Below are 25,023 nucleotides of genomic sequence, written 5' to 3'. Positions count from 1 at the left end.
AAGATGATCTTGTATTGGCTGATCGTAAGTTTGAGAAATTTGATCATGCTTACATCCTAAGTATACCTCTTTAACCTCCCAGTTGACATAACATAATTACTATTATATCATGAAGACTTTAGTATGAAATCATTGACATGATTTCCGTCCTTTTTTTTTTTTCAAGAAAGAAATCACTGTTCAACAGGCCATTTTTTCATTTAACTAAAAACGATTTGTGAAATAATCAAGCCGGTTTTTTTTTTTTTTTTTTTTTTTTTTTTTTTTTTTTTTTTTTTTTTTGCAGTGTAATTTTTTCATATAAATATACAATAAAGGACCCAAACCTATTTTTCATCATAGCTTTTGATAACTAAAAGTCATGATAGATCAAGAAAAGAAGCAAACAGTACAACCTCAAGATCAAAACGAAGATAAGGCTATCAGCTCTGACGTTAAAAAGAACAATGAATCTCCCATAAGCAAGCAAGAAAGGATGCAGGAAATAAGTGAAGATACTGAGGATTCGTCTGAAGAAGAAAGCGAAGATGATACCTATGAGTCTCTAACTGGCAAGAAAGTGAGCAAGTCTGGCCTCGTTGTCAACAAAAAAACAGGCGAAGTGATTGGACGTCTAGTGAAGGGAAAAGTAAAGAAGCTGGCTGGCAAAAAGATTAGCAAACATGGCGTCATTGAAGATGAAAAAGGAAATATGATCGGCATGGTGGAGCCTGTTGAGCAAGATGACAGTGAAGAAAGCACTAACAGCGAATCTGAAGAAGAACCTCCTAAAGAAAAAGAAAAGGATTCCAAACAAGAACTCAAAGAACTAGATGTTAATAATCCAGTTGATGAAGTCAATAAGCCAACCGATGTAGCCAATAAACCAGCTGGTGAAGTGAATAAGCAAGACAAAGATGACAAAAAGCTCACCAACCCTTATCCCTTGGTTAATGAATATTCTCCCGAAGTTAGAAAATCTGGAAAAGTAGTTGATCAGGAAGATAATATCGTTGGCAAAGTTGATAAGCGTGTTGCTCACGAGTTAGCTGGTTTCAAAGTCGATAATGACGGTAACATTATTAGCCACGAGGGATATATTGTTGGTAAAGCAGAAATGATCAAGGAGAAAACAGAAGAAGAACGCAAGAGAGAACAAGAAGAGCTTGACAAAAGCAATGAAGAAGGAGAATATCGAAAATTGGCCGACAAAATGTCAACTGCTATTCAGCAATCACTCGATAAGATCAAACCAATTCTCAAGATGATTACCGACAGCATTGAGAATGAAGAAGCGAAGCCTGAAAATGAGAGAGATGAGCAAAAGCTGGTCGATACTGTCAAGCCTTTGATTGAACAAGCTTCTAATGTTCTCAGCGAGGCTGATGGTGCTGTAAGAGGTCTTGACCCCACTGGAAAGATCGCCAAAACAGCACAAGCAAACACATCTCAAAGAAAAGCATCGCCAGAGGAATATCATTTGGCTGAACTATTATCTCAACTGACGGGAGAAGTTACGACAACAATCGACAAAGCAAAGAAAAAAGTCAAAAACATGCCACATGCCAAGGAGCAGCTTAGCCCTTTGTGGAATATCTTGCAAAGTCCATTGTTACAAATTCTATCTGCTGTCGGTCTCTTACTTACAGGTGTGCTTGGACTTGTAGGCAACATACTAAACGGTTTGGGGCTTGGGTCCATAATCAACAGCTTATTGGGAGGCATTGGTCTTAATAATATTTTGGAAGGATTTGGTTTAGGAAAAGCCTTGAACCTTGGCAAAAAGTAAACCTTCGTATTTGACGGTCATTTAGTAAATAATTTTTCTTGGTGAAATATATATTTAATAAATTAAAGGTTTTACTTATTGCAAGTTTTTGATCATCAATGACATTATTCTCCACTTCTACATTTTAGAATCAATAGCTAATAAGTAAAGAAAAAAGGATATTCATTGAAAGTTTTCAAAAAAGAAATTACCAAACAACATAACATTCAATTTGTTAATATATTAGCCATATCTATTGGTACTGTAATAATGTGTTGCTAATAGGCTTTTTTATGTTTAGACTTGTTTTAAAAGAGAATTGACATAAAATCAAATGTTTAAATATAATTTGGTAGTCCTTAGTGACTACTAGCTCTCGTTAAATAGATAAGACTTTTTTGTAATAAAGTAATTTGATAAGAGTTTTGAAAGTGTTTACAATGAAGATAATTTGCTTCAAGGGACTTGTCTTGCTTGTGTTTTAAGAGAGTTATACCAAAAGATTCAGGGATAAAGATACTTAATTTATTGGTTATTTATATAAAAAAGAATATAAGATAAGTGAAGTAAAATAGAAATAAAAACTTGTCTATTTTATAGACAAAGGAAAATAAGATTTCATTTTTGAAGTAAGGTTTGATTTTTGAAATAAGATTTGATTTTTGAAGTAAGATTTGATTTTTAAAATAAGGTTCAAATATTGAATAAGGTTCAAAAAATTTGAATTGATTCAGTATAGGGATTCACAAGACGCAGTCATCATTGGCATCAATATTATTGTAACTTGTTAGTACTTGGGACTTGGCTTGTGTTAAAGTGATGTAGATTTGTTTAAATTGAGGTTTGAAGTCTTGAATGACTTGAGTTTAGGTAACTTGATTGAACGTTTAACAGTTCTTTAGAGTAAATTGTCTTTGAGTAGTGACCACCAGATCTTTTTAGATCAATAAGGTTAAGAATAAGATTGTTTGATAAACGATAAAAATAAAAGGGAACTTTCTTGATTTGTGATAACTCGGGTATCAGATCAGAAAGAATAAGTAAAAATAAAAAGAAAAGAAAAGGTAATTGTGACCCAATAAGAAAAGATTGCTTTTTAAGCGCAAGAGGATTTGATTTATTGAATTTATTGGATAATGTTATTTTGTTTAAAAATATTCATCTTATTTATATAAAAATTGGCGTGGCTTATTGTTTGTGTTGTTTGACATCTATGTCGAACGACATCAATGTCGCTGGACATCAAAATTATTCTTGTGATCAGCATTGTTCTCTTGATCTAAAATTTCATCATTTGTGCTGTAAGGTTCGTTAGGCTTTCGGGTTTCGATAGATTTGATATAAGTTGTTGAGATAAAGTTTTAGTAATTGAATAAAGTATTGGATAAAGTAAGTTCCAAATAGAGTAGATAATTCGAGTTATAAGTTCGCTTGTGTATAGTGACCACCAGATCTTGTTAAGTGGATCAAACTTGATTTGTAAAGTAAAATGTAAAGAAATGTAATAAAAATATAAAATGAATACAATGAAGATAGCTTGCTTCAAGGGAATTCGACTTGTTTGTAATAAAATAAGATAGATGGATTTGTCTTTTAAGAGACTATTTATTGAATAGAAGTGAATATAAGTGAACTTAAGTAAATTGAAATAAAAGATATAGGGATATTTATATAAAAATAATAGAGGGAAAAGAAAAAGAAATAAGGTTGATATTTTTACTTGAGTCGATGTTGTGTATTTCAGTTAAATTACTGAAGTAAGTCGATTTCAAAGTCAGTTGTACCGTCCAAAATTTTATAGATGTCTTCATCATTCTCGTTACAGTGCCACACTAGTCTTCGCTAGCCTGACTTTGTGCAACGCTTTCATTTTGGTTTTGTGGGTTACAGTGCTACACTATTGTCATGCCTTTTGCTGATATTTTTGGTAATGTTACAGTTCATTCCTCATTAAGATTATTGTGCAAGTTACTGAAGATGACTCACGAAGCAGATAACAATGAACTATCAACATGACTCACAAAATATAATTATTACTGTATATAACTCTTGTTTGAAAAATAATATAAATACTCGAAGAATTTGAATATCAATAAAAAGGGGACCTTAAAAACTTTATTTATTATTTTAAAGAGTAAAAACATAAGTTCAAGCACGACACTATAAAAAGACTATTCGTAATCAACCACGACACGTCGCCGAGAAAAAAAAAACGGATAAACATGTATCCAAATGTGGAGGACAGAAAGTATAGCTGAGCCCGACGGGGGGGTCGAACCCCCAACCTTGAGATTAAGAGTCTCACGCTCTACCGATTGAGCTAGCCGGGCTTGTTGATTTTGACGAAGACGTCTTTTGGTTGGGAGTCGCCTTTGATTTCTTTTTAATTTTTAAAGCTTATTTTGTATTCAAACGATGCTCCTTTTCATGGCGATTCTAATGGTATGCTTTTCGGTGTGGTTGGATAATTCTAACGGACGTTATTCAAGAAAATGTAAACGAAAATAAGGGGAAAGGAAAATTATGATATTTGGTACTTATAATGTAAAAACAGTAAGAAGTCAATAGCTAACAACTACTATTTATTAAGTAAGAAAAAGGAGAGGAACTAATAATTTAGAATGAACCCTGGATTATATCGTCTGACTATTAATTGTATAGTCTGACGTAGGCTGGACTGAGATCAATAATAAAATAATAAATAAAGACATCATTAATGACCAAACACGACAAAAATAATCAGCTTCACCGCATCGGGAATTGAATGAATGGAAGTCACAATTGGCCGACATTATTTTTCTTACCCATTATTTTTTTTACCCTCACAGGATACATCAAGAAGACGATCTCTGGACGCATTGTTCACCCAATGTGCCAGCACACCAGACAGAAAAGAACATCAAAAGAATCAACATGAAAACGAATATCCAATTGGTACATCATTTACTTTATTAATCAAAATCACCATAATACTCTTAACAATTGTACATTTTCCCCAGTTACCTTATATTAATATGTTAATTCAAAGCATCTATTGTTGTAATGTAATAAAAAAAACGAGGGCTTTTCTTCCCGCTAAATTTAATTTTGGCTGCCTGTCATGTTTTGACATGTCAATAAGATAACAGTCTTATCATTCTAAGCTAAATCTTTACAAATGAGTTTGAATAAGAATAGATCCTGATAATTACCAACTGCCCTGAACAGCCAAGTTTCACTTTCATCTCAACAGTTGATTATTTACATCAGTTTATAAAATTTTTCTTATACATGTCAAATCATATCGGTCGTAACTATCTCTTGTCATTTAATCTCAGGTCTTGCTCAAACTAATATAAATAGCCTTGGAATCTTTCTTTAATAAAAGTAATTCGACTTTAGAACTATTGTTCGGTCTCGTTAATTCTTCTTTTTCATATTTTAAATACTTAAAAACACTTCATTTTTTTTAACGAATTCTGAACTTTTGTTTAAAATTACAAAATATGGCTGACAACGATCAATCCACTCAAGTTTCCTCCCTTAATAAGAAAGGCAACCTTAATCAACAAGAAGAAGAGACATCCAGGGTCAGTGAAGACATAGAAATGGCTATCGTTGAAGAAGCTGCTTCTACCACTTCAAATGGTTTTGAATTAAAAGAAGATCCATCTATCGATGCTGTTATGGGTCTGAGGGTTACATTGACAGACCTTAGACAACAGATCGCTCGTGCTGTGGTAACTGGAGCTCCTCAAGAAGAGCTAACCAAGCTCCAAGAACAGGCAGTTAATATAAAGAACTGCATCCAGTTCTTAGATGATGCTCAAGCTTTCTGTATTACTCCTCCTACACCCGTAGGTAATGCTGTTTTCAGTCCTGGCTTCTCAAATACTGCTTTTAACACTCGGTCGGCTCATATTATCCCACCTGATCTTCCTGTCTGGCAATGGAGGGGTAATGTCTGGAGAAAAGATGCCGATGTACATGACTCCGTAGAAGACTTACTTGACACCTTCTCCCTAATCATTGAGTCAAATGGTCTATCTGTTGATTCGAGTTGGTCTCGCCTGGTCCCAATCAAGATGAACCGAGATCAACGTTCATGGTTTAACGAGGTTCTAAAAGGGCGTAGTTTGACTTGGTCTGAAGTAAGAAAGATCATTGTCAAGACCTATGCTGCACAAGACGTAGCTCAAGAATTGGAATACATGGACCAGCTCCTGTCACTTAAAATGCTTCCAACCGAGTCCATTGAAGCCTTTACAGATCGATTTCAACGTATTCGAAGGGCTGCCAAATGGGATGATGACATCAGGACCGCTTCCATTTACAAGCGTGCTTTACCAGGCTTTTTACGTCAGGAGGTCTCTCGTTCCTTGCTAAACCTTGGTCGAGATCAACAAGACTCCGTGACAAAAGTTGCTGCCAAAGCACGAATGGTCCTGTCATCAAACCTTTGTTCAGAAAGTGGCTCATCTAACCGTCAAGAATCTGGGTTAAAAATTTCCTCCTCGCCTCTCCTTTCTAAGGGAACAGAAGCATCGAAGTACAATCCAAACAACTTGGAAACCTCAAACAACCAACTTGGCAATGGTAAAAGAGTGTCTATGGGTAGTATGAAGAACAAGTTCCGCTGCGCTATCCATGGTATTGCCAATCATCCCACTGAAAGATGCAACAAGTACAAGGATTTGCTGAAGCAAAACTCTTCCTCGGTGATCACTCCTTCTGCTGCATCTAATAGATCTTTATCATTTGTGTCTGTTGCCAAGAACTGTTATCGATGTTTGGGTAATGTCCCTTGGTCCAAAGAACACGCTGCTCGCTGTCCTCGTGACAAGCCTTATCATGGTCCAACTAAGGCCATCCGTTCTGTTCGCTTGGATACTGCAAATTCCAATGGTAACAAGCCCAACCTCACCGTCACTCCTCAAGCTAGACCACAACAGGCGTCCTCCAAGGTGTCTAGTGGTGATAGCAACTTGATGGACGTGGATGACGAGGGTTATCCAGTTAGCTATGACTGTAAGAAATTAACAAAACAGAATGAAGTATTTAAAAATACTAACCATTCTTTAATTGTACCTATCACTATAGAGAACGTGAACACTATGGCCCTGGTTGATAGTGGTTCTTCTTTTAGCTCGATAGACACAAAATTTGTTAATAAATATAATATTGCAGTTGATAGAAATGTATCTGGTTCCGTTATACTTGCTACAAGTGATAATGTTAGTAAACGTTTCGGTACAACCAAATTTCCATTAAGTGTTATTTACGGTGATAATGATAAAAATCTTATTCATACATCCCATTCTTTTGAAGTCCTTCCTCTTTCCTTGGATACTGAAGTTGTAATAGGATTAGATCTAATGCACAAGTTGAACATTCTTGTTACCAACTTAGCCATCAGACATCCTAATCTTGCACCAGTTATTGACAAAGAGATTACGGATGACACACCTGAACCTAACAAAGCTCCTTTCGGTACACTTGAGCAACAAGCTCATTTCCATAATGCTATTAAACCATTTGTTGATCAAAATGCCTTAATACCAAAGAATTCATTCTGTACTGTACCCGAGTCAGTTATACGTTTAGATACTGTTAAAGGAAAAACCGCTTACCGTGCACCATATCGTACTCCTTTTAAATTACTACCAATCATGCGTGAATGTATTGACACTTGGTTAAAGGATGAAGTTATTGAACGTGCATCACCTAATTCGGATTGGAATTCTCCTTTAACATTGGCACCTAAGAAAGACTTGCTTGGTAATCTCACAGGACATCGACCCTGTCTCGATCCTCGCTTGTTAAATTCTATTCTCGTGTCAAACGATAGACATCCTATTCCAAAGATTGAAGAGATTTTCGATCAATTACAAGGATCAACTATCTTTACCACTCTTGATCTTCGACAAGCATTTCATCGATTCCAAATCTACGAACCTGATCGTGTTAAGACCACATTCACTTTTGAAGGTCAACAATACCAATTTAGAGGTTGTCCATTTGGATTGAAACATATTGCTTCCCGTTATCAGCGAGTGATTAATATTGTATTACGTGATTTACCTTATGCACAGGCTTTTGTTGATGATATCATCATATTTTCCAAGTCTTATGAGGAACACATCACACATGTGCAAAACATAATTCAGAGATTAACTAAAGTGAACTTGATCCTTAACCCAGACAAATGTCATTTTGCGCAGTCTACTGTTTACTTGCTTGGTTTCTGTGTTGATGCCAAAGGGTCTCGACTCGATCCTCGTAAAGTTACAAACGCTTTGACTTGGCCTAGACCTTCATCTGGAAAAGAGATTCAACGCTTTTTAGGACTGGTAAATTATTTTAGAAAATACTTGCCAAATATTTCTGAAGTCACTGCGCCTTTGGACAAATTACGTTTCGAAGGTAAACTTGATAAACTTTGGACATCTGAACAAGAAAGTGCTTTTGAAAAAATCAAGGCATTATTGTCTTCTGCGCCACTTCTTCATCATCCAGATTTAGAACAACCTTTTTACGTTGCTACTGATGCTAGTAACTATTCAATTGGTGCTGTTCTTTACCAAGTTATCAAAAATGAGACTCGATATATCGGTTTCATGGCACGCTCACTTTCTTCATCTGAAAAGAATTATTCTACCACTAAACGTGAGCTATTAGCAGTGATATTTGCACTAAAGAAGTTTCATCCATTTTTGTGGGGTAACCCATTCACCTTATACACTGATCACAAGGCCCTGACTTATCTCCACACTCAGCCTGTAGCTAACGCTATGATGATCAATTGGCTGGATACTATACTGGATTATAACTTCAAAATCATCCATCGACCTGGTATTCAAAATATTCTGCCAGATGCTTTGTCGCGTCTTTTTGAACCTGAAAAAACGCTGGAGGGGGATAATAAAACCATCAAAACAATTGTCACTTCACAAATTATCAATTCTAACGGATCAATTCTTACATCCAGAATGATGATGCCTGCTGACTTGATGACCCCAGCACCAGAAGACAGACAAAAGCTACTCATGGATACACACTTAGAAGGACACCGTGGAGCTCAAGCAATCGTAACAGCTTTACATAGCGATGGTATTCACTGGACAAAGCTCAAGGAAGATGCACTTGAAATAATACGTAGTTGTCCTGATTGCCAAAAATTCAATATCGCAAAGCACGGATACAATCCCTTAACCTCAATCTATGCTGATGCACCTTGGGATCACATCTGTATCGACACAGCCGGACCTTTCCCTACTTCAGTACAAGGTAATCAATACATCCTTCTGGTAGTGGACGTCTTTACACGATATTGTGTACTCAAAGCCTTGCCCGATAAATCCTCTCTCACTATTGCACTTGCATTAAGGAGTATCTTATCGCTCTTTGGTCGACCAAAAATTATCCAAAGTGATAATGGTACTGAGTATGTCAATGAAATCGTCAGACTGTATGTTGAATCATCCGGTATTGATCATCGTCTCATATCAGCTTATCATCCCCGAGCTAACGGTATAGTTGAACGATGGGTTGGCAAAGCAAAAAATATTTTGCACAAAAGATTACAAGGCAGAACTGAGGATTGGGACTTGTATGTTGACAGTACCCAAGAAGCCCTCAACAATACACATACAGCTTTACACGGCACACGACCTTTCTCATTGATGTTCGCAAGACGTCCCAATGAAAACAAGGATTATAATAACGTGCTGGACAAAACTAAATCGCCTGAAACAATGAAACAGTTAGAAACTAGAATTAACGAGTTTAATGACACTGTCTTACCTGCTATTCGTGAAAAAATAAAAACTTCACAAGCTGCCTCTCGAGACAAGTTCAACCAAACTCACAGAATTCTAACCGATATCCCCACTGGTAGTCAAGTCACGCTCAAGAATGTAAACCGTGTTGCAAAAAGTGATCCCCTCTACGTTGGTAATTACACTGTCAAAAGAAAAACTCAAGGTGGTTCATACGTGTTGGTTGATGCAACTGGAGCACTCTTACCAAGAGATGTACCTCCATCGCAAATAAAGGTTATTTCCCAGGAAGTATCTTTATCCAATACTGATCAATCTGAATCATACGATGTTGAGGCAGTTTTACACCATAAGGGATCACCGGGTAATTACTTATATAAAGTTCGATGGAAAGGTTATGGAGAAGAAGATGACACTTGGGAACCGGCTAGTCATTTCCATGATTACAGACCGATCCAAAAGTATTGGTCACGTATAAGTGAACAAGAACCAGCGCGCGAGGTTCAACTTGTTCCTAAAAAAGATACAACCAAGAAAAGAAAAAATGTGCATCGCAATGTAACTAACTCTAAAAGAAACAGACGTTAACACATTGACCTTCTTCCACCCAACTTTCATTAACTATACATATATGTTACCAGCAAATAACGCAATTATAAAATATTTACAAGGATAGTAAAAAATGGAATTTTTTCTCATGCCTTAATATTTTTCAATTTGCACGTTTGTACGCAGTCACATTTACAGACAAACATCACTTTAGCAATAAATTCCTGTTTAGGGTTTATTATCGCCTAAATGCTTTGTTCCATTCTTGAACACTATACTTTATATGTTTATATAAAGAGCCACTATACGTTATATGACTTCACCCTACCAAGCACCTATTTCTTACAACAAATAGAGCTCATCTTGACATCTCAAACCTCATTTTGACATTCAGTTAAACAAACATCTTTTTACTTGCCACATTAATTCCAGAAAAGATAATTACAACCTGGAAGGGGGCAATGTCATGTTTTGACATGTCAATAAGATAACAGTCTTATCATTCTAAGCTAAATCTTTACAAATGAGTTTGAATAAGAATAGATCCTGATAATTACCAACTGCCCTGAACAGCCAAGTTTCACTTTCATCTCAACAGTTGATTATTTACATCAGTTTATAAAATTTTTCTTATACATGTCAAATCATATCGGTCGTAACTATCTCTTGTCATTTAATCTCAGGTCTTGCTCAAACTAATATAAATAGCCTTGGAATCTTTCTTTAATAAAAGTAATTCGACTTTAGAACTATTGTTCGGTCTCGTTAATTCTTCTTTGTTCATATTTTTATACTTAAAAACACTTCACTGCCGAACATTTTTATTTTGCACGTTCAAGCAATTGAAGTCAAGAACTAGTTTAGCTGTTGATCTTGTTGTTATTGTACATTAATAGTCTCCTACAGTCTTCTATTAATTGGTTTCTGTTATAACTTCACCGTATAGCGAAACTAAGCATAACATACAAATTAGCAACTGTCAATTTTGACAAAACATTTTGTTTAATTGATGCTAAATACAATTGTTTGAGGCAAAAGTTTTTTTGAGTTTAGTTTCTTTTTGAGTATTTTAAAATCTTGTACTAAAGATGTTGAATGACTTTCCTTTCTATGGTGAAGCTGTGGGAACCCTTGGGTGACTTTCTAGTTGCACTTGGTTACTCTCCATTTCGTCATTGAAGAGATGTGAAGAAATTAATTAACATGAATCAAGAATCTGAAGATATAGCTTTTGGGGTGCGCGCAGCAAGTCAGTGACGTGAGAAATAGTTTTGGCAACCTTGGTGTGTCCTGGAGGAGCTACAGTAAGGGACAAAATCAGTCCGTTTTTTGGTTTTTTCGCAATGTCACGCCGGGAATTGTACTTAGAGCTCCGCTTTGCTGACGAAAAATTTACCTCCTTTTTCAACAAATCTGATAATATTTGTCGGGATTGGTATTTTTTAGTTTCCGACATGTTATGAGAAGATATATTGAAAATAACGGATTTTTATTTCTTTGAATTTTAATTAGTACTTGGTATCACGGCCCTTACGCTGGATTACGTCCCGAACTCGACGGGGCATAGAGTGAATAAGGTTTCTACAGTACTCTGGAGTTGCTAGGTCATACCAAAGCTTCGAAACCCGGTCAAAAAATGCTTGGTCAGCCTCAATCACGGAAGGGGTGGTCTTTGTTGTAGAACAGTAACTGATTGTAGTTGACATTAATAAATATAAGTCTTAATACAAGATCATAATTAAAATAAAATAAAATATAAGTTTATTTAAATAAGATCATACAATCAATTCCAATTAAACATGTTCTTTTAGAATATGTATTGTATTCATGAGAGTTCTTTGATAAGAAGACGTATCAACTAAAATAACCAAATCCAATCCAATGTCAGGAATATTGCTAATCTTTCACATAATTGAAATAACGCGTAAAATAACGTTATTCAATTCAGTGAGGAATTCCCAGAATAAAAGATAATCTATGACAGACATACAAAAGAACAAATGAAAAGTTTTCATAATCATAATTATAGATAACACTTGCTAAAGTACCTGTGTATTAGAAGAACGATAACAATAGAAGATATCAAGCCACTCACTCAATAAGATATAAATACCTGCCTTCAATTAGAATAATTTTTACTTTAACTTAAACTGAAATAAAGATCAGTCTCAAAAAGTACCCAAACTGTTTCTTGATCTTTGTTTTTACCTTTTCCTTTATTATTTAAACCATTATACAACAGTCTTGTCATCTGTTCCCTCTTTTTAAGCATGGCCCATGCATTTTCAATTGGGTTAAGGTCAGGAGAGTATGCTGGCCAACTCAGTAGCTTAACCTTGTTCTTTTGGAACCATTTTGAAGGAGCTGAAGCACAATGGATGCTTGCATTATCTTGTTGAAAGATCATGTCACTACTTTGCAGGCCATAGTACTTCAATGTTTCCTTGTATTCCTCCTCAAGTACTGACGTGTATAGCTCACCATTTACATTACTTTGTAGCCAGGACATGTAGCCCCCTCCATGTATAGTTATGCAACTCCAAAGCATGTTTCTTCTTGTAGTGATGATCTCGATAAGGTGCATTATCCTCTTTCCAAGCGTATTCTAGACCATTAGACCCTCTTTTTTGGATCTTTGTCTCATCAGAAAAGACAACGCGTTCCCAATCAGTCTCGGACCAGTCTTTATGAGCCTTTGCCCAATCATATCGCGCCTTTTGCCTGTCATTACTAAGTGGAAGTGCCGTCTTTTTTTTTAGCGGATTTTAGACCTTTGCGTTTGAAAGTACGAGTAATTGTTTTTGGATTAACTGATCGATCTGGTTTTTTAACGCCAAAGGAGGCATCAGCTGCGCTTTTAGATAAGCCTAGTCTTATATCTCTAGCTGCTTTGGTTTCCTCCCTAGGTGTGAGTAAACGATGTCTACCCGCGCTATTTTTTGACTGCATCTTGGTTTTCCTTGAAATTCTTCGAATCATGGACTTTCCACAGCCTACTTTCTTTTGAATTACATCCCATGGAGTGGAGTGGTTCAACATGTTTTCAATTTGGGCATGTTTGTCGGCATTCTTTGCTGTCATGGCGTGTTTGGCTAATCTGAGATGAGGTAAATGGGGAAAAAGAAAAAGTGTAAAACAATAAAATGAGCTAAAATATGAGAAAGCGTAAGCGTTCACTGACGTCATAAGACATACCAAACTAAATTTCAAGTCAATCCAATGACTGTTTCTGGAGATACGGGACCTAATGCAAAATCGGGCGTTAGCAGCAATCACGGAAAATCACTTTTTCCGCCATAACTACAGGAGAAATGCAGCTAGAAGCAATTAAATTACACCAATATCTTTGTCTAGTCTACATGCGTATTTAGTGTCAGCAAAGCGGAGCTCTAAAATTAATTCTCGGAGAGGCATTGCGAAAAAACCAAAAAACGGACTGATTTTGTCCCTTACTGTAACATTGAATTTTTCTCAATCTGTACTTCTCTAACTTTAATTATTTTCTTAACCAAGTTTATTCTAATACTCTCTGTGTCATGTTTTTGTAATAAACGAAGATAAAAAGAAATAAAAAAGCACCAAAACGATAATTACTTTGAGATACTTTTTATTCTTGATTATATCCAAGTTAAAGTTATTCTTTTTTCAATCAGGATTTAGGTGGGATATTTATATTCTTTTGAATGATAATTCATGGGGACGATTGAGTTAAATCAATTGGTTCTTTCTTGATGTTTCATTCTGGATTGGGGCATTGTCATCATATCTTGTTCCATGGAATCTCATCTTGTATAATTCCTCTATTAGACACGAGAATACAAAATAAGTCATACAGTGGGTCAGAATACCTCACAAACGTATGATGATTTTTACAGTAGGTCACAAAACTGCTGCAAGGAATCCATTTTTCTTGGTTTTTGTAGCGCACATCCTGTTACAATGGCACAAACTGCCTCTGTTCCCACATAGTAAATCTTCTACATGTCTTGAAAAATCCGAAAGAGTTTATGCCCTATTGGATAAGTATTGAAGGAAGTATGAGGCGCGCAATTTGAAAGTTTGAAAAAATGAAAATTTGAACGGAATGAACTTATTTATTAATATTTAGTTGGTCCTACTTTTCTATTAATAATCTCTTGAGTTCTTTCCGGAATGTTATCTACATGTCCTTGGCAAAGATCTTTATGGAAGTCATTTCATATTTCATCAACTCGTTCCCAAAACACATCCATGTTCTTTGCTCTATATTCGTAATAGTTGAATTTCAACTTCAATTGATGTCCTACGTGCTCGATTGAATTTACAGTGGCTACCAAAACCGTTCGCACAAAACGTATTTTTTCCTTTCTGAATCTTTTGTGACCTATTGCGCATAAAAGATACCATATCTAATACATATTTCCTAAGAGTACAAACTCTTGGCTTTCTGATGAAGTATAAAATGTCACCCTATGCGCACCTTAACTCGTACTACGGAGAATCAAAACTCAAAGGCACATTCGAACGGTTTTGGGGCCACGCTTGAGGAATTCTTCGATTGCGATAAACGCAGTCACTGCACCCTCCAATTCTTCCAGAACTTTCGCTGCTTACTAATTCACCACTGCGCATTATTTTTTTGCCTTTTTTTCTTTGTCATTCGCACATTCTCATTTCGACATCTCGACATCTACCAAGTAATTACCCAACATGCAACCATTAACAGAAGATCGCAAGAACACTATCGAGTTTTACCTTCGTCAAGGTTTTTCTTATCATAAAATTGCAAAGTTAGTCAAAGTATCATCCTCTACTGTTCATAAAATTCGTTTGGAGTTAGGCTTGCCTGCTCGAATTGACAAAGGTGGTAGGTCAAAAGCGCTCACTAAGCGGGAACAGCAGCATCTCGTTCGTGCTGTAACAGTAGATGGTCTCGAAAATGCTGTACAAGCACAGCAGTCGTTAGAGCAGAACTTGGGCAAGTCAGTTTCTGTAAATACTGTACGTAGAGCGTTAAGAGATGCTGGTTTGGTCTCATTTGTCAGGCCAAAGAAACCTTTAATTAATGAAAGAAATAGAAAGAAGAGGCTCCAATGGGATCGTCAGCACATTGACTGGACAGTGAACGATTGGATGAACATCATATGGTCTGACGAAACCAAAGTCAACCGTTTTGGGTCCGACGGGAAGTCTTATGCATGGAAAGTGCGAGGCCAACCGTTAAAAAAGCACCAGGTTTGTGAGACAGTGAAGCATGGAGGAGGCTCTATAATGGTATGGAGCTGCATTAGCTGGTACGGTCCAGGCTATATTGTGGATGTGGGCAAGAACATGACAAAGGACGTTTATTTGGAGGTTTTACAAGATGACTTGATGAAGTCTTTGGCCTGGTATATGGAAGAAAGTGGAAAATCTACGAGTAAATTTATCTTTATGCAGGACAACGGCCCCAAACATACAGCTAAAGTCGTATCAAAATGGCTAAATGAGCAAGAGTTTTATGTAATGAAATGGCCACCACAATTACCGGACTTGAACCCAATTGAAAACATGTGGCAATTACTTAAAAGACGGCTGTTTAAAAATTATGACTGCCCTCCATGTGGTATACATGAGCTATGGGATCGTATAGGACACACTTGGTACCAAATCACGGCTGAAGAATGCCAAAGGTTTATTAAAAGTATGCCCGATCGATGTCGTGCAGTTATTGAGGCTGATGGCTTGTATATTGGATATTAAATAAACTTATTTTAATTCATTTCGCTTTTAAAATATGTGGCCCCAAAACCGTTCTGTCATGTTTTGACATGTCAATAAGATAACAGTCTTATCATTCTAAGCTAAATCTTTACAAATGAGTTTGAATAAGAATAGATCCTGATAATTACCAACTGCCCTGAACAGCCAAGTTTCACTTTCATCTCAACAGTTGATTATTTACATCAGTTTATAAAATTTTTCTTATACATGTCAAATCATATCGGTCGTAACTATCTCTTGTCATTTAATCTCAGGTCTTACTCAACTAATATAAATAGCCTTGAAATCTTTCTTTAATAAAAGTATTCGACTTTAGAACTATTGTTCGGTCTCGTTAATTCTTCTTTGTTCATATTTTTATACTTAAAACACTTCACGTTCGAATGTGCCTTTGAGTTTTGATTCTCCGTAGTACGAGTTAAGGTGCGCATAGGGTGACATTTTATACTTCATCAGAAAGCCAAGAGTTTGTACTCTTAGGAAATATGTATTAGATATGGTATCTCTTATGCGCAATAGGTCACAAAAGATTCAGAAAGGAAAAAATACGTTTTGTGCGAACGGTTTTGGTAGCCACTGTAAGTCGGGGATCTAAGCTGGCCAATAGTTAACATAGCTCTCTTGGTGACTACATAACTAGGCTATTGTAGATTATGCCTTGTGCTTTGTGTTATTATCATGCTAAAACTAAATGTTGGACCAGTCGAAATTGTAGTACTTCATAGTATCACGAAGCGTAGTGTTCTAAATATGCTGGTAAACACCCGAGTTCAAGTTTCCATCGTAAATTTAGCAAGCATATCCTGGTCCTTCAGAGATTATACAACCCCAGGGCATCATTTTGCTAGCTCCGTGATTGATTGCAAAATCCAGGTCATGATGTTGTAGAAGGTCACTTGGCCGTTTCCAATAGTGATCAGCATCATCAAAGCCCTATACGCTGAGCTTGGTCTCATTAAAGTACACTGTTTGCTGTCAGTCACTCATTGCCTAATCCTGATGCTCCTTGACCCGTTCTAACTGATGCTACGTATGCGTTTTTGTCTGAAATGGCTTCTTTTTTTCTATCAGAAAATGGAACTCCATTGATTTCAGTACGTTAATTTCTGACTGGTATGAGATATCATAGCCAAATCCAACCAGCTCCCGGTACACCTCTTTAGAAGCCTTTAGAACCCATTTCATGACTTTTCTTTTGATTAACCGCTTCGTCACTTTGGAGACTACTGTAGGTCTACCACCTGTGTTTACTGTCCTACTTGAAAACAGCCGTCTAGAGTATCTACTAACAGTTGATTAATGTAATCCAGGCTACTTGGAAATATCATACATTGATGTGGATGCGGTTAATGCCTGTTTGTGATCGTTTATTTTCTCCTCTGACAGCCGTTTAGGCATGCGATTGACGATAGGGTAAAAAAGAGAAATAATTTAAGTAAGGGAATATAAAATTTAAAATAAAGGAATTGTAAGCGCTTTTATATACTGGCATCATTCTAATCATGTCAAGAATGTGAAAAATTATGATAGCAACCGGTTGGGTCGTATTAAAATTCGTCATTTAAAACATATGTAAACAAGTAAAAAATGTCGGATGTTCATAATACTACCTTTAGCGATCTCAAATTCCACCAATAATCATTGCCCATATCCGATAATCGACGAATAAATGCACTTTCTATTGAGGTACAAACAGTCAAGGTTTGAGATAGTTTGGTGCAGTACCCATGGACAACCAGCTGTAAAACCTGAATTTTGCAATTCCTTGCAGCAGTTTTGTGACCTACTGTACTTATTTTTGATGTAATTCCATGAGAAATTGGCTCAATCATTTCAAATTTGAAATATAAAGTCATCCATATGTACACTACTGTGTACCAAAATTTTAAACTCAGATCATTAGCTGAGATCTATTAGGAGACAGATACTTAACCTCGGTCTATTTGTGAGGTATTTTGACTTTATTAATATCTAGTTGATCCGCCCTTTTCAGCAATGACATCTTGTATTCTTTCTGGCATACTGTCAATATACTTTAAGCACTGATCTTTTGTAAAGGAATTCCACTCTTTTTCCACTCTTTGCCACAGTTCATGCATGCTTTTTGCTCTATTTTCGTACATACTTAGCTTCAGCTTAAGATGGTGCCATATATGCTCGATTGGATTCAAACCAGGGCTTTGGGATGGCCAGTCATCAATATAACACATGCTGTGATCTTCCATATACTGTTTTGTAGACTTTGATCGGTATTTTGGGTCGTTGTCATGCTGAAAAATGGATGATTTCCAATCTAGGCCATAGTACCCGAGCGTGTCTTTAAGGCTTGTGCCAAGGATTTCTTGGTATACGTCTGAATTCATGATGCCATCATATACCTGACATGCATACCCAGGTCCCTCACTGGTTATACAGCCCCACAACATGATACCACCACCACCATGCTTCACTGTAACTTCAATGTGATGAGGCCGAAGACGGTCTCCTTTACGCTTCCAGTAGTATATACAGCCATCCGAGCCCCAAATATTAGTTTTGGTTTCATCCGAGAAGATGACACATCGCCAGTCGTGAATGGTCCAATACTGATGCTTTTTAGCCCAAGCTAATCGAGCTTTCTTGTGCTGTGCAGTGAGTAAAGGCTTCTTCTTTTTTATCTCAGCAAAAATCTCAACAGAATGCAAAACGTTAATAGCGCATTGGTACGACATAGAATAGCCCAACTCTTCCAACTTCAGGTGGACCTCCTTGGCAGTCCTTAATGAGCCGTTTAGAGCCTCTCGCTTGATTAGACGACGAGCGATGTCGCTTACAAGATGTTGTTTGCCATCTTTCTTGCGAATCCGGTTAGGCATCCACTTATTTGCATGGTTGATAACAGTGTTTTGATGCACTCCAAACCTTTTTGCAACAACATCAGTCAATACATCATGCTCTATTGCTGATTTGATGTCCATTTGAGTTTCGTATGCTAAGGATTTGGGCATTTTTGCGGATGGATAGATGATGCAGTAGATGGAAATTTACTTACGGATTAGCGAAAGAAAGAATAATCAATTCTTTTCCAAAATTTAAATTTTATGTTCCGGGATGACTGCGCTATCCGGAAAATGTCTAAAACTTGCCGGAACATTGTTTGGAATGACCTATGGCGGAGAAAAGAAATAATTGATGAAAGTCAAAATACCTCACAAATAGACCGCCTCCAGTTCATCGTTACTTATTCGCTCAGTTTTCAATTTCCGTCGTCGGGATTTTATAAACACATACACAACGCATTGGATAACATCTATGCAAAATTTGAGAAAGATACAAAAGTTATTGAGTAATCCAGAAGACTATAACATCAAAAAGTGCTGAGGTTTGTGAGGTATTTTGACCCTCTGTATGATTGCTTAATCTTTCTTTTTTATTGGTCAGCGAAAATAATATAATGAAAAATTTGTGATATATAATAAATTGATCTTCTTTAAGCGAAGTAATATATAAAATAAGGGATAAGGTAGGGTGGGGAGTCAATCTTTCATTTAGCCCTCTATTATTACTACACTATTCTCAAACATGTCTATCAACTCTAACCTTTTGGCTTCCAACGAAGAAATTCTTTTTTCTGAAAGTGATCCTGCTTTCATTGGTCCTCGACTTGAAAAATCTACCATGGTTAATGGGGTGGAACTTTCTAGTCATGGTTCGCCCATTTCTAATACAGAAGACATAGAGATGAAAGAAGTAGAAGCCGGGGCACCCATTTCCCCACTTGCTGGTGTCAAGATCAGTGGCGCAGCACCACCTTCTCAGGTCTTAGGTGGTCGTAATTTAACGGCTACCATTCAGACTTTGACGAAACAGGTTGAGCAAGTTGCTGCGGCTATTGCTAGTCAAGAGCTTACGGGAAAGCAACTGGCTAACCTTTCTCGTGAATACACCACCAAGTCCACCATCTTGGCCTCCTTGTTGGACCTGCAAGCAAAACTGGCTAATAACTTGGCTATACAGACCAATGGCTCTGCCATTAACGGTTCTAACAGTCAACCCACGGTAGTCCCTCAAAACTTACCTTTGTTTCAATATACTGGTAATGTGGAGAACTCGGCCTTGCCTGTCTATAAAGACATTGCTGAGTGTATCCGACGTTTTGAGGACATCCTTGTTAAGGATACATAAGATTATAGTCACTTTATTTTAGTAAAAGGAATCTCATATGATCCTAAATAATATGTTGACATAACTTTGGAATCATTTATAACATTATTCCCAGCACAGATCAATAAAAGAACTTGATTAGATTTTTATATTAAGCTTTATTCATATTAACTTCACACAGTCAAATGTATGGCGTGGTTGTAATATAGTTTATTGATGATATGAGCATGTTGAATAAGGAATGACAATTACTTACCGGATCATCATTAAATCATGTAAACCTTTATCCTAACTGAGATATTATTATTAGCCATAATATCCAATCATGGAACTAGAGGATTTTATATTCATCCGTACCGTCTCCTAAATAGTCCTACATCCAGAGTTATCTGCAACCATCCCAATAGCATAATTGACAATACAAGCTAGGAACAGGCTAAACTAATAATTAGAAATAGTAATCATCTATTCTATCGAATTGATCATAAATCTGTCCTAATTCTTTATCCGTATCATGTCTATAAATACTCTCACTTTTTACATGTAGAATTAATTATATTCAATCTTAGTTATCTTAACTTAATAAAGAGATACCAAGTTCTAACAGTATTTCTTTATCTTTGTTGTTATACTGCTTTTACCTAAAACCCTCCTATCCTAAACAGATGTACAGGTGCATTGGCAGCGCCTCATCCCTTTCTCACTTACCCATCCCCAGCGTTCATGGTATGATGAATTACGGGTAAAGAAGAACTTATCTTGGGCCACATTCAAGGAGCAATTAACCTTGAAATACGGCATCGAATCCACTGAGGCTCAAGCTCACGCCTCAAGAGAGCTGTTAACCATCAGCATGCAACCTGATGAATCTGTGGAAAAATACACTGACCGCTTCTTGAAGCTCAAGCGTGAAGCCACACCCGTAGCTGATGATTTTTTGGCTATCTTGTTCGTGAACTCCCTTCCTGGCAGCCTCCAAAATCATGTCAATATGGCCATCGTCAGTCTGGACCAGGAGGCAAAAAATGATATCAACCTCCTTTCAAGTATCGCAAGAAAGTTTCATACGAAACAACAGACCTTGCCCAATACGTCAACCAGAAAGTTCAATAACCAACCCTCCCAAGTCAACGGGTTGAACCCTCCCAGTGGTATTCATAAAAGAAACCACCGTACGGATGGAAGGACTTGTGTTATCCATGGAAAGTGCAACCACACAACTGATCGTTGTAAGAAGGCTCAGGAACTGGGTATAACTGGCAGCATGAACAAAGAGACGTTTAGTAAGCGTTGCTTTAAGTGCAACGCTCCTTTTACTAGGGAGCATTTAAATGTTTGCCCTAAAAGGAATCAACCTCTTTCCGCTGGTTCTGCCTCCTCCTCCTCTACTGCACCTACCATAACCCGAGCATTCCGCTCACTTCAGTTGACTGGCAGTGAAGATGTACCAATGGGTACAAAAGCTTCTAAGTACAACCCTGCCAACCAACAAGACCACGATGAAGAACAGGATCTTGACGATGAAGCCGTCAAGGACATCCACTACTACTCATCACTATGTAAGTTGCAACCGTTTAATACAAAACTTTACAGTTTTAATAACAAACGTACTGATTCCTTTTTTGTACCCATCACTATAGAAAATGTCCGTACTTGGGCTTTGGTTTATACTGGGTGTAATACTTCTACGATCTCTCCTGACCTAGCAAAAATTATAAACGTTAGAACTTTTCCTGTTTCAGGAAAATTACAATTAGCTAGTTTGAATACCTTGGTACCTAGAACTGCTATTACAGATCAAATAAAAGTATTTTATAACGGAATCAATGTCTTGCATAAATTTGAAATTTTTAAGTTTGATAAGGATATACCTATTTGTATTGGTACAGATCTTATGCCTAAGTTAAACATTAACTTGACAGGTTTAGCTGTTACGTGGGATAGTCCTAATATCTCTACAATACCTGATCCAATAGACCCTTCACCTATCAAACCTAACAAGTCACCCGCTGGTACTCACCAACAGCGTGAACAACTTATGGACGCATTACAGCCATATTTGAGCGCTAATGCTAAGATCCCTAGCACATCTGCATGTCCTCTACCTGAAGCGATAGTTCGCTTGGAAACTGAACCAGGTAAAACGACTTATAGACGACAGTATCCTATTGCACTGTCAATCCAGCCTAAAGTACAAGAACAGGTTGATAAATGGTTAGCAGATGGCGTGATTGAAATAGCCCCTCCTAATACTGCATTTAACTCTCCTTTGTTGACTGTACGTAAGAAGGACGCTAATGGTAATTATAGTGACGATATACGGGTATGTATAGACCCCAGACATATCAATGCAATACTCATTAAAGATCGTACCGACCGCTTTCAATTACCATTGATAGCTGAGTTGCATCAAAAAATGAGTGCTGCTACGCTATTCACAGTACTTGACCTCAAACAAGCTTTTCATCGTCTACCTCTAGCTGAAGAGCATAGAGCACTCACAGCTTTCACATTTAACGGTCAACAATATCAATTCTGTAGAGCACCATTCGGTTTGACCCCCATACCAAATCACTTCCAACGTGTGCTAACTACTCTCTTACATGACTTGCCATACGTAACATGTTTCATTGATGATTTAACTATCGGTACTGGACCCGATATTGAGGAACATATCAAATGCGTAACTACTGTCATCGAACGACTTACATCAGCTAAATTCATTCTTAACGTTGATAAATGTCATTTTATGCAAACTTCTGTAAACATCCTGGGCTTCACTATTAGTCACAATAGTCTCTCACTGGGTAGCAGAAAGGTTGCAAACGCTTTAGCGTGGCCAATACCAAAGACTGGAAAAGATATACAACGCTTTCTAGGTCTCGCTAATTATTTTCGAAGTCATCTCCCAAATTTCTCTACCATGACCGCACCGTTAGATAAACTACGTAATGAAGGTTCATTGGAACACATTTGGATTGACAAACATCTACAGGCTTTTCGAAATATACAGACAGCCTTATCTAATGCTCCTGTTCTGTCTATACCTGACATGCGTCATGAATTACAGCTAGCTACAGATGCTAGCAACACAGGAATTGGCGGTGTACTTTATCAAATTATTGACGATAACACTCGCTATATTGGATTCGCAGCAAGAGCACTGTCGAAGTCAGAAATGAACTACTCGACAACTAAACGAGAGCTGTTAGCCATCTGTTATCTTTTTGAAAGATTTCACAAGTGGTTGTATGGATCTCATTTCACGCTGTATACTGATCATAAAAGTTTAGTCTATCTTGGCACACAAAACATTCCTAATCCCATGATGCTGAATTGGTTCGAAACTATTTTCAACTATACATTCAGAGTAATTCATCGTCCAGGAATTGAAAATGTGTTGCCGGATTCACTTTCTCGTCTTTTTTCAGACGATACGGAAAAAAGACTGGGGGGAGATAGTAATCCTCAGCAACTTTCCATAAAAAATACAAATACAAAGTCACAGAACAAACGTACTACAGAAAACAGTACAAACATAAAACAAAGAGCTGTACACATGGTTCTTTCGCCTACCAACGCTAAGCCACCTGAAGAAGGTGACAACATTCCTAACAATGCTCAACAACCAGAGAGTGTACCTGTCGTCTCTCGTCGTTCAACGAAAGTGTTATATTCTAAGATACACCAAAGACCGGCTAAAACTCGTGAAAGTCTGATTCACACTAAACCTATGATGACATCCTCAGTTCAGTCATCTAGTCCATATCTTAGCATCTCTAAACAGAATTCTCCCGTTATCATCGACACTGTATACTGGGGTGTCTCACAAACACCTGGAAGTCTTTTCTTCGACATTACTTCTCGCAAAGAATCGGACAGAACGATTTATAAGTTGGCTTTTGGACAATTTCATGACTATGTTGGTTTGGTAGTTCATAAATCAGGTTACAACCGTTATTTAGAAATCAACTTCGATAATGACCACTTCCGGTCAAAGGCTTGTGAGAATGGTTTTCATTTTGATAATGGACAAATTATTATACGTCCCGTCGTGGCTTGTAGACCTGGATCTACTATCCGGCGTCTGACCCTACAACGTCTCCCTTGGTTACGTCCCCAACAACTCCTGGAAGGCTTGAAACATACTCTGTCTAGTTATGGGTATGTTCGGGATGTAGGTATTGTAACTGATTCCGACACTGGTGCGTTCCTTGGTTCTGGGTACGCAGTACTTGATTGTACCTCTGACTCATCTCAGCCAGACCCCTTTCTGGATCTGGCTCACATAATGCCTTGGGTTGATCCGCATAACCCAGAAACAGATGACTGTTCCGTGTATATCCATGCGTACTGGAAGGAAATGCCCACATACTGTAAGTATTGCCACGAACTTGGGCATAGCGCCTCTGAGTGTCAACAGGCTCCCAGTAACAAGAGAGTCTGTTATTATTGTTATAAGCCCGGTCACATTAGGGTTCAATGTCCTGATAAGATTTCACCAGCTAAAAGGCTTCGAGGTTCCCATAAGTCAAAAACCACCATGCCTTCTCCGAAAAATACGATGGTTGATGCTGTTAAGACAGTTGAGTTACTTGATAACCAGAACGGATCGACGATACGATCCGCTATCCAGGATCAACCTCAAGAAAGTCGTGTGGATTCTCCAACTACAGCTCCTATCCCAAATGAGGACACAGTTGAAGATATCTTGTCAGTCCCCAGTAAGACTCGTGAACACATTCAATATGCGGATGATGTTTCAATGTCTGATATATCCGAACAATCCAACAATGAAGGCTCAATCCAATCTCAATGGGCAACTACATCTGAACCTTTTTCATCTCCCGAAACAGATACAGGTTCTTCTAACATTGATCCACCCGTTGTCTCAACCTCTGAAACAAAGAAAACGACAAAAGATTCTTCAACTACAGGACCACGAAGGAGTACTCGCGCTACGCGGCCTCCCGATCGACTTGATTTGTAATTATGAATAATAATCAGAATCGCAAGGCTTTATCGTTACTGTCTCTGAATGGCAATAGTTTTTTCAAAGTCAGTAACCCATCATCACGACATCAT

At 37.3% G+C, this 25,023-nt stretch overlaps 9 protein-coding genes and 1 non-coding gene across 10 annotated transcripts; 7 read left to right on the top strand and 3 right to left on the bottom strand.

Annotated features, from left to right (window-relative positions):
- Positions 1-361: 361 nt before the first annotated feature.
- RO3G_09548 (uncharacterized protein) lies at positions 362-1,768 on the top strand (the record flags this gene model as incomplete). Its single annotated transcript, XM_067664133.1, has 1 exon — positions 362-1,768. One exon carries the CDS (start codon positions 362-364, stop codon positions 1,766-1,768), a length of 1,407 nt encoding a protein of 468 aa, XP_067520234.1.
- A 2,236-nt stretch (positions 1,769-4,004) lies between these two features.
- On the bottom strand, positions 4,005-4,077 carry RO3G_19103. The gene has a single exon. It is a non-coding gene; the product is annotated as a tRNA-Lys (tRNA).
- Positions 4,078-5,232: 1,155 nt separating this feature from the next.
- Positions 5,233-10,092, top strand: RO3G_09547 (uncharacterized protein; the record flags this gene model as incomplete). The annotated part of the gene is made up of 2 exons (XM_067664132.1): positions 5,233-6,754; positions 6,914-10,092. The coding sequence occupies 2 exons, from the start codon at positions 5,233-5,235 to the stop codon at positions 10,090-10,092; spliced, it is 4,701 nt and encodes a 1,566-aa protein (XP_067520233.1).
- Positions 10,093-12,783: 2,691 nt separating this feature from the next.
- Positions 12,784-13,134, bottom strand: RO3G_09546 (uncharacterized protein; the record flags this gene model as incomplete). The annotated part of the gene is made up of 1 exon (XM_067664131.1): positions 12,784-13,134. The coding sequence occupies one exon, from the start codon at positions 13,132-13,134 to the stop codon at positions 12,784-12,786; it is 351 nt and encodes a 116-aa protein (XP_067520232.1).
- Positions 13,135-13,992: 858 nt separating this feature from the next.
- RO3G_09545 (uncharacterized protein) lies at positions 13,993-14,351 on the top strand (the record flags this gene model as incomplete). Its single annotated transcript, XM_067664130.1, has 2 exons — positions 13,993-14,021; positions 14,162-14,351. The coding sequence occupies 2 exons, from the start codon at positions 13,993-13,995 to the stop codon at positions 14,349-14,351; spliced, it is 219 nt and encodes a 72-aa protein (XP_067520231.1).
- A 391-nt stretch (positions 14,352-14,742) lies between these two features.
- RO3G_09544 (uncharacterized protein) lies at positions 14,743-15,774 on the top strand (the record flags this gene model as incomplete). The annotated part of the gene is made up of 1 exon (XM_067664129.1): positions 14,743-15,774. The coding sequence occupies one exon, from the start codon at positions 14,743-14,745 to the stop codon at positions 15,772-15,774; it is 1,032 nt and encodes a 343-aa protein (XP_067520230.1).
- Positions 15,775-16,291: 517 nt separating this feature from the next.
- Positions 16,292-16,683, top strand: RO3G_09543 (uncharacterized protein; the record flags this gene model as incomplete). The annotated part of the gene is made up of 2 exons (XM_067664128.1): positions 16,292-16,373; positions 16,499-16,683. 2 exons carry the CDS (start codon positions 16,292-16,294, stop codon positions 16,681-16,683), a joined length of 267 nt encoding a protein of 88 aa, XP_067520229.1.
- A 1,076-nt stretch (positions 16,684-17,759) lies between these two features.
- RO3G_09542 (uncharacterized protein) lies at positions 17,760-18,782 on the bottom strand (the record flags this gene model as incomplete). Its single annotated transcript, XM_067664127.1, has 1 exon — positions 17,760-18,782. The coding sequence occupies one exon, from the start codon at positions 18,780-18,782 to the stop codon at positions 17,760-17,762; it is 1,023 nt and encodes a 340-aa protein (XP_067520228.1).
- Positions 18,783-19,356: 574 nt separating this feature from the next.
- RO3G_09541 (uncharacterized protein) lies at positions 19,357-19,959 on the top strand (the record flags this gene model as incomplete). The annotated part of the gene is made up of 1 exon (XM_067664126.1): positions 19,357-19,959. One exon carries the CDS (start codon positions 19,357-19,359, stop codon positions 19,957-19,959), a length of 603 nt encoding a protein of 200 aa, XP_067520227.1.
- Positions 19,960-20,791: 832 nt separating this feature from the next.
- On the top strand, positions 20,792-24,928 carry RO3G_09540 (uncharacterized protein; the record flags this gene model as incomplete). Its single annotated transcript, XM_067664125.1, has 3 exons — positions 20,792-22,076; positions 22,179-22,238; positions 22,338-24,928. The coding sequence occupies 3 exons, from the start codon at positions 20,792-20,794 to the stop codon at positions 24,926-24,928; spliced, it is 3,936 nt and encodes a 1,311-aa protein (XP_067520226.1).
- Positions 24,929-25,023: the final 95 nt, after the last annotated feature.

This window comes from Rhizopus delemar, genomic scaffold, assembly GCF_000149305.1.
Source record: "Rhizopus delemar RA 99-880 supercont3.7 genomic scaffold, whole genome shotgun sequence".
Classification (NCBI taxonomy): domain Eukaryota; kingdom Fungi; phylum Mucoromycota; class Mucoromycetes; order Mucorales; family Rhizopodaceae; genus Rhizopus; species Rhizopus delemar.
Note: the sequence above shows the minus strand (reverse complement) of the source record. Positions and strands in the feature narration are given on the sequence as shown.